The sequence below is a fragment of the Gracilinanus agilis genome, chromosome 1, assembly GCF_016433145.1.
Source record: "Gracilinanus agilis isolate LMUSP501 chromosome 1, AgileGrace, whole genome shotgun sequence".
Taxonomy (NCBI): Eukaryota; Metazoa; Chordata; class Mammalia; order Didelphimorphia; family Didelphidae; genus Gracilinanus; species Gracilinanus agilis.
The window spans coordinates 267,687,108-267,696,660 of NC_058130.1; the positions used below are offsets into that span (position 1 = coordinate 267,687,108).

The window sequence follows — 9,553 nt, forward strand, 5'->3', positions numbered from 1 at the left end:
TTTTGTACAAACAAAAACAATGTAGTCAAAATCAGAAGGGAAACAACAAATTGGGAAAAAATCTTTATAACGAAAAACTCTGACAGGGGTCTAATCACTCAAATATACAAGGAGTTAAAGCAATTGTATAAAAAATCAAGCCATTCCCCAATTGATAAATGGGCAAGAGACATGAATAGGCAATTTTCAGGTAAAGAAATCAAAAGTATCAATAAGCACATGAGAAAGTGTTCCAAATCTCTAATAATTAGAGAAATGCAAATCAAAACAACTCTGAGGTACCACCTCACACCTAGCAGATTGGCTAAAATGAAAGAAGGGGAGAGTAATGAATGTTGGAGGGGATGTGGCAAAATTGGGACATTAATGCATTGCTGGTGGAGTTGTGAACTGATCCAGCCATTCTGGCTGGCAATTTGGAATCATGCTCAAAGGGCTATAAAAGAATGCCTGCCCTTTGACCCAGCCATACCATTGTTGGGTTTGTACCCCAAAGAGATCATAGATAAACAGACATGTACAAAAATATTTATAGCTGCGCTTTGTGGTGGCAAAAAACTGGAAAAGGAGGGTATGTCCTTCAATTGGGGAATGGCTGAACAAACTGTGGTATATGCGGGTGATGGAATACTATTGTGCTAAAAGGAATAATAAACTGGAGGAGTTCCAGGCGAACTAGAGAGACCTCCGGGAACTGATGCAGAGCGAAAGGAGCAGAGCCAAAAGAACATTGTACACAGAGACTGATATACTGTGGTAAAATTAAATGCAATGGGCTTCTGTACCAGCAGCAATGCAATGACCCAGGACAATTCTGAGGGATTTATGGTAAAGAATGTTACCCACATTCAGAGGAAGGACTGCAGGAGAGGAAACATATAAGAAAAGCAACTGCTTGAACGCATGGGTCGGGGCGGACATGATTGAGGGTGTGGACTCGAAACTACCACACCAATGCAACCACCAACAATTGGGAAATTGGTCTTGATCAAGGACACATGACAAAACCAGTGGAAAAGTGCGTCAGCCATGGGTGGGGGGAGTGCGGGGGGTGAAGGGGAAAATAGGAGCATGAAACATGTAACCATGTTAAAAATGATTATTAATAAATGTTTAAAAAAAAAAAAAGGAGTGGTAGACCAGGAGGCTGGAGAAATAAGTTGAGACCAAATTTTGATTGCCAAAAGAATGGTATCCTGCCTAAAAAGAGGGTATAAATAAGTCGTTTAAGTAGTAGGAATAATCAGAGGTGTGGGAATATGGTATATAGACTATATAGGCCAAACAGTTTGTAAACCTGTTGAAGTAATACCAAGTAAGAAATAACAAGGCTCTAAACTAGTTTGGTAATGAAGAAAAGGGGGAAAGGTTGAAGGAGATGTAGGGATAAGACTTAACTGCTTGGTTGTTAAGGGAAAGGGATGCGCATTCAGAGACAGAGGTCTTAATTCTGGGAAGGATTGTGATGCCATTAACAGAAATAGAAAATTAGGAAGAATTTCAGATTTTGGAAAAACACATAAAAATAACTGAAGCAAAACCAGAAAAACAATATTCATCCACACTGGGACTATACAAAAATAAAATCACAAATATAGAGGTGAATGAACAGAGAAGATACAGAGAAAGCAACTGATTAATTGTGAATGTGCATTAAATTTAAAAATTCACTTTTAATTGTACATCTTTTTAAACTTATTCTTTAGTTCTATTAAAGTCAAATTTGTTTTGTTATACTTTGTTTTTAAATTTAAAAAGGGATGGACTTTTAGCACAAACTAGTTTAGGAGGACACAGACGATCAGGTTCTGGAATTGCTATCTTTTTCTTGGTGGTTAAGGCTTCAATTTTAATAACAGAACTTTATTATTCTATCAAGGTAGAGTGATAGAAAGAGACCAAGTAGCCCTCCTTGGGAAAGGCACCGTGATAGTCACAGAATACCCTAGAGGATCTTTTAGGAATTCTGGCTTCAAGTTTTTTAGGAAATTATTTTGGTGCAGAGATTAGGAGAGTCTAGCCTAGATTCTGTCACTAATTTCCTGTGTGGTTTTTGGATAGATTATATCACCACTCTGAACCTCAGGATTTTTGTTTTTTAAATGGAAGCTTAGACTCGATACTTTTGTAGTGATTTGGGGGCTGACCATACTTGTTTGTAATCTCTATGTGGTGGCAACACACCTGCTACTTGACTCATTAACATTCATTTTCATGATCCTGAGTTCTGAAATAATCCAGGGCATTGTTGTAGTTCAGTTTTTACCATTTCTTTCTCCAGCTCATTTTGCAGATGAGGATACGGAGGCAAACAGTTAATAAGGGTCTGAGGCCAGATTTGCCAGGCCCTGTGTTCTATCATATATACTGTGCCATATAGCAAATCCACACTACATGTTTGGATATTTCCATATTAATTGCTAAAATTGCACATCTCTCTCATTTGATTAGCTTATAAATCTCACCATACCCTATGCTATTAAATATTGCTTATTAATAAACCAAAGAAACCTCTTCCCATAAGTAGGTGATATAGCTATATATCAAAACCCTTAATTGCTCTTCAGTTTTTTGGTGTTGTGTTTTTTTTTTTCAATCTTTACCTTCTATCTTAGAAACAATACAATGTATTGGTTCCAAGACAGAAGAGTAATAAAGACTAGGCATTGGGGATTAAAGTGACTTGTCCAACATAGTAGGTGTTTGAGGACACTTTTGAACCCAGGACTTGGTTCTCTATCCACTCAACCACCAATCTGACCCCAAGCTCTTCAATTTAAATAAATATTAAAGTAGCTGACTCTACAATTTATTAATGAGTTAATAATAGCACAAAGACATAAATTATTTGTTTACAATACAAAGATAATGAAGTTGCCTTTGACCATCATTACATTTTGGCTTTTTCTTTATATAACCTAGTTCTCAAGAATCTCCTTCATCGAACTCTTTCTCTGAACCTTATTTTGTCTTTTCTCAGATGATTCCTCACAGAATTCTCTTTATGTTTCTTCAACGTATGAGAGTTAAATAGTTCTCACAAGGAAATTTTCACTCATCATCTTTCTATTTTCTCCAGTTTCACTATCTTTGCCACCTCTCCACAAAGAAACTAACTCTTCCTAGGGTTAAACTGTTACTCTCATGCTTCCTTGTATCTTTTTTTTTGTTTGTTTGTTTAATCCTTACCTTCTGTCTTAGAATCAATACCGAGTATTGGTTCTGTGGCAGAAGAGCAGTAAGGGCTAGGTAATGAGGGTTAAGTGACTACTTGCCCAGGGTCACACAGCTAAGAAGTGTCTGAGGCCATAATTGAACCCAGGACCTCCATGTCTTGGCCTGGCTCTCAATCCACTAGGCCATCTAGTCACTCCTACCTCCTTGTATCTTAAAGATACAAGTAACAATATCTCAGTCTCATAGAGGTGTTACACTAACCTAAAATTAAGAGAAGAAAAAATGTTGTTTTAGTGAGTTGTGGGGGGAAAAAAACCCATTTCAAAACTGGGGCTTGTGAGTTGTTTGGTTTGGTTTGTTTTTTTCATTATTATATCCTATCATAAGTGTTTTCCTTAGAGGGTAGAATATTATTATTAGACCTTGTAATGAAAAGAAGTCATTACACAGGGCCATTTTAGCCTGAGAAATAACACTTGTTTACATCTCCTAGTTTACAAATGGATGAATAAATATTGGTAACTGAGTTTGAGTTTGTTATTGTCTGTGTCTTAATACATGAAAAAAAAGTTTACATCTAAGAAAATGCACTTTGAATTCTTTTTCAGGTAGGTCTGAGAGTTGGAGTCCGAACCAGAGGTTGTAATGGACTTTCTTACACTTTAGAATATACCAAGACAAAAGGAGATTCTGATGAAGAAGTGGTTCAGGATGGTAAGTCTTTTCTTAAAAACACTTGGCAACTTGACATGCCCCTAAAACCTGCATGAAGCATGTGATATTTCATCTAATGAGCCAGCATTGTTAAGCTTTTTAAATAATAAAAAGTCATTTTACCCATCTGCATTTGTCTGCTTTTCTTAGACAGTTTACAGGCTGCTGATGCTTTTCCTTGAGCCCTTGAACAACCTCGTATTTGTTGAAGCATTAGCCCCACAACTATTCAAATAGCGATGCTAGCCTGTGCTTTGGGAAATTCTTGTTTTCTTTCCTGTCCTCACCTCTAGACTTATTATTAGGAAACACTATTTTGCCTATAATGTTTATCTCCCAGCTAGCTGGCCAACAACTTGTAAAAGTTCCTTTGAAAGACAAATGAATAATTCTTTACTTTCTGGATATCTTCCTTACTCAGATGTAGAACATTTGGTATAAAGCACCCTGGATTGAACATGGTTACATATCTTAGGTGCTAGAACTCGCCTCATTTGATTGTTTCCTATATCTGAGGGATGCTAATCTTTTGCCACATGCCTTTCCTCCTGGCTTTTTTTGCCTACCCTTAATGAAACCATTTTTTCTTAAAAACTTCTTTCCAAAATTAATTTTCTTATATAAAAGAGTTTTCTTCTTGAAACAGAAGTAAGATTTCAGAAATAAGATTTGTTCTTAAATAATATTGAATCTTTTATACAAAGAAAAACAACTATACTTTGGAAGCTTTTTTATCTAATTTTTCTACCAAATATTGATGACATCAGGTTAGGCCAGACTGTATTTTCCCTGTGTGGTTGACTCATTACAGTTTCCATGACATGGTAATATTCTACAAGTATAATTAAAATATTAATAAATAAAATATAAATATTATAAATAAAACTTGTTAAATTTTTAGTATTACTTAGCAGTCATTGTTAGCTCAAAATCAGACAGTAGAATAGTCAAGCCTGTTTTAAAAAAAAAAGAAAAAAGACATGACATTTATTTTCCTGGGCATAATTTTGGTGGATTTGTTAAAACCTTCAATCTTTTAGAACATTTTTACTGAGATTCTATGCATTTTTAAAGTCAGTTGAATACAATTACAATGAAAAGTAAATCAGTGTTTTACATGGAAACATCACTGATTTGCTCATATGCAGGACTGATTCAGTATGTAATTGCTTTCACATGAGAGTTGTAATATTGGTACAAAAAGAAAACAGAAAACAAACCACTTTGACAGTTATTGTAACATATACAAAAGCTTCCTGTTTAGCTTTGTGGCTTCTGTTTGAAGTTCATTTGTGCTTTGGTTTGGCAAATTCTACAAGGATGTTCAGGCACTATGTAACATGTATTTTGTTTTCCTTAAGGAATTAGAGTGTTCATCGAAAAGAAAGCACAGCTAACACTTTTAGGAACAGAAATGGACTATGTAGAAGACAAATTGTCCAGTGAATTTGTTTTCAATAACCCAAACATCAAAGGAACATGTGGCTGTGGAGAAAGCTTTAACATTTGAAAACTCAGGACTACTTTGGCATTAAGTACCAAGAATGCTCACGGTCAACCATGTGGCTTTCTAAAGAAATCATGTTTCTTTCAGGTTCTGGGCCTTGCAATGTATGGCTGCCTTATGAGGAAAATAAAGTTAATGCATTTTGAAAATAAAACTATTGTGTTAGATTCTGGAAAAAATGGTCTTTGCACCATCTCTTATGTGACAGATTGAGTCCTAAAAATTTTCTGAGGAGCACCACTGTTACTGTTCGGTAAAGGAAAAAACAAACAAACCCTTATTCTGAGTTTGTATCTCCATTTGTTATTTCTCTTAGAAGAAATTTTCATTGTCCTTATCTTATTGATTAGATTTCAGTCTTGCATTTCACATAGTTGTACATGCAGTGGATATTTGACAAGCAGGTATAATTGTGGAGTATTTTCATAATTTTTACTTTTTTATCCATGATTTGAGGCTCTTAAAATTCAGAAGCAGAAAATCTGACTCCTGATGGCAAAAATTTTAGAGATCTCTCACCTCACCAGATTTGTCAGTCTTTTAAAATGTTTATTAAAGCTTTCTTTATCAGGAGGCTTAAACTTGTAACAGTCTTGGTCACTGTATTAGAGTAGATGAGAGTTTTTAGAAACACTGCAAAGAATTTCAAGGTGACCATGCTTTCTGAGAATAGATATCCCAGTTCTCTCATTTTTAATTCCTTATTTCTCCCACTCTAGTTGTCTTCCTAAAGTATGAGTCCTAAAGCTGATTTAGAATTTTAAAGCTCATTGGGATCTTCTAGGTCATCTAGTCCAGCCCCCTTCCCCCTCCCCTCGGTTAGCAAAAAAAGTTAACAAAGGGCATGATAAGGGGTGGCCTCCCTGGGGTCACATCCTTGAAGTCACATAACTAGTTAATGGTAAAGCCTGGACTAGAACCTGAACTCCTGGGCAGGCTTTCCTCTGTGCTACAATGGCCTCTTTAAAGATGTGGGTCTGTTATTTCATTATAAGCTGTGTGCATAATGCCTATGGGCTTAGGTTGTAGAGGAAGGTAAGGATCTGGATTTGTCTTGACTGTGAAACGAATAGAGTGGCCTTTTTATCTGATCTTCATGTTAATTGAATTCCTTAATCCTTCTATCTTCTATCTTCTATCTATTTCTAATCCTAGAGTACTGCATTTTCCTTAAGTGACAATTTGGAAAGAAAGTTGTTTTAATTGCATTCTTTCTTTATAACTATGTAACCACAATTCAAAAAATCATGGAGGATGGGTAATGAAGCATCCTGAAAATTCCTTTTTTTTTTTAATTCATTTAACTACTATAGCTACTATACTCCCCTTCTGTAGACTACTTTTCTAAAGTTTCAGTTCACATATTTTCTGAATCCTAACTTCTGTTGCTGGAAGATTAATTCCTTTTTCAAATGAGTGGAATCTAATACTCTTCCCCTCAATTTTCTCTGACAGTGTTCATTTTATATCCTAGTTTTTTATTTTGCAGGGTTTGACACGTGGAATGCTTTGATTTATATAGTCATATTGATGCTTTGTGTTTAAAATTTAAGTTCCTTTAAATATGATTGTCCTGTTCATAATCCTGCTCATTCGCAGCCTGCCCATAGGAACCTGATGCACAACACGCACAAAACAAAAGTAATATTATCTAAGTGCTAGTAACAATTTGTATAGTTAATATTTTGTTGATCCATTTATAATTTGTGCAATACTGTATGTAGAAGTCTTTGTTGCCAATAAAAATGTATCCTCTGTATTTAAGTATGAGGTTTTCCCTCTCTCTCTTTTTTTTTTTTTTTTAAACCCTTACCTTCCATCTCAGATTCATTACTGTGTATTGGTTCCCAGGCAGAAGAGTGATAACAGCTAAGCAATGGAGGTCATACAGCTGGGAAGTGTCTGAGATCAGATTCAAACCCAGGACCTCCCATCTCTGGGCCTAACTCTCAATCCACTGAGCCACCCAGCTGCCCACTTAACAACTATTTTTGAAGATGCCTCCTGGATGCCAAGGATGTAGAGTTTCAGAAGACATAAGCCCTTCTGTGCTTAATTTTTGACCTGGTATCTCAGTGATTCCATCATAGCAGATGGGAAAAGATTTTTTTTTAAGAGCTTCCTATTGATTCTAGAAGATTTCCAGGACTTCCTGGCCAGGAAACACCCTTTCTTCTAGGCTAATACCTGACAAACCAGAAAATGCAGAAACCTGTGAAGACATTAAGCTGCCTAATGACTTGACATTGATATCTGGATTTAGTTTGAAGTCTCAAATGATTCTTCCTGGTACCAAACCATTTGTTCGATTTCTAATTTGGTTCAAATTGATTACCTTTCTATCACCTAACAAAAAGAATAATGCTCTTTGGGAAATATTTATGCATTCTTTAAATGAACTGTGCTCCCATCTGACTAAAACAAGTTACCCAAGTTTTGAAAAATTTCAAAATCCATACAAATGTGTGTCAGAACCTGGGCTTATTAACTATGTGGTCCTCAGAAATTAACAGGGTGAAGATACAGAAAATGGGGCATGTAGACATTTCAATTGCTGCTCCTTTCCATAAAGACAAGATAGATTATAATGGGAATAAATTTCAGAGTATATTTATAGAGTACCCACAGGCGACAGAAGCCCTGAAACATTCAGACATAGATAAAGATGCAAGCTGCTTGTTTTGTGGTGCCAATTTTCATGAGGCTTATATAATAACAGCAACTAATATTTGTACAGTTTAAGATTTCAAAGCAATTATCTTGTTTTATCCTTACAACACTGGAAAAGAGTTCCATTTTATAGGTGAAGAAAGTGAGCCTTGAGAGGAGGGGGCTCTAAGCTCAAGAGTATCTAAATTATTCAAAATTTGAAATGTCACTTTTTTTATTCAGAACATAATCATCCAAAAAAGACCATTTCCAGAAATCATATTGTGATGAGGGCAAGAGGAACTAGAAAATGGAACCTTATAACATAAAAATAACTTATAAAACATTTGAGCACTTTCATGCACAATTGTTTGATTCTCACAGAAATCCGGTGAGGCATATTGTCTATATTTTAAGTCCAAAAAATCTTGAGGCTAGAAAAGGCTATGCCCAAAGTCATATAGCTAGTAAATTCTAGAGGTAAGATTCAAATCCCAGACCTAACTCCACAGTCAATATCTTTTTCACTATGAAACATCTACTTTTTTTTTTTAATTCAATTGACTAGAATTTCTTAAGCTCTTACTCTGTGTAAAGCCCTGGGAATACAAAAACAAAACATGAAAATCCTTCCCTCCTCTTCCCTCAAAGACTTCTAGAAGCCTGAATTGTACCAGGGAGGTGCAACACACAGATCAATTAATTCAAAATAATTTCAGGAGAAGGAAAACCCTCACAAACTTCTAAAAGGCAGATACTTTATCTCTTTAGGAAGGAGTACATTCCAGGTGTAGCTGGAAAGGCAGCGCAAGGTGACGGTGGATACAGGGCTACACCTAGATTCAGTCTGGCCTCAAAAATTAGCTGTGTAACCCTGGACAACTCACTTAAACCTGTTTGCCTCACCATCCTCATCTGTAAAATGAACTGGAGAAGGAAATGGCAAACCACTCCAGTATCCTTGCCAAGAAAACACCAAATGAGATCATAAAGACTTGGGCATGGCTAAACAACAGCATTCCAGGTATGGGGGATGGAATGTTGTGGCCAGCAGAGAGATGTCCAACAGGTTTGGCTACCCACAATGTCCCCTGAACCAGATTAAAATTGGGAAATTTTCAACAAAATTGGGAAATAAAACCCACAAAACAAATTACATTTTAAAACTAAGACAATATGTAGGCTAGCAAGGGTCCTTAAGTACAAATTAGTGGCCCTCTTTTTATTTGAATCTGGTGTAGAAGAGAAGGGGGAAAAAATAGATATTTATACAGCACCAGCTTTGTACCAGCCGCTGTGCTAAATAAGTACTTAGCAAACATCTCATTACAGCTTCACAACAACTTTGCATGGTACGTGCTGTTCTTATCCTCATTCTATATTATGAATCTGAGACAAACAAGTTAAGGGATTTGCCCGAGGTCACCCAGTGTCTGAGGTTGGATTTGAACTTAGGGCTTCCTGACTCCAGGTGCAACACAATATCTACTGCATCACTGAGGTGCC

General features: G+C 36.1%; 1 protein-coding gene across 1 annotated transcript in view; it reads left to right on the forward strand.

Moving 5' to 3' along the window:
* The window catches only part of ISCA1 (iron-sulfur cluster assembly 1), a 17,999-nt gene extending 10,842 nt beyond the window's left edge, over window positions 1-7,157 (forward strand). The window contains exons 3-4 of the mRNA XM_044657565.1: window positions 3,786-3,891; window positions 5,253-7,157. Coding sequence (XP_044513500.1) covers window positions 3,786-3,891; window positions 5,253-5,401 — 255 coding nt within the window. The 3' untranslated portion in view covers window positions 5,402-7,157. The remainder of the gene's footprint in view (window positions 1-3,785; window positions 3,892-5,252) is intronic.
* Window positions 7,158-9,553: the final 2,396 nt, after the last annotated feature.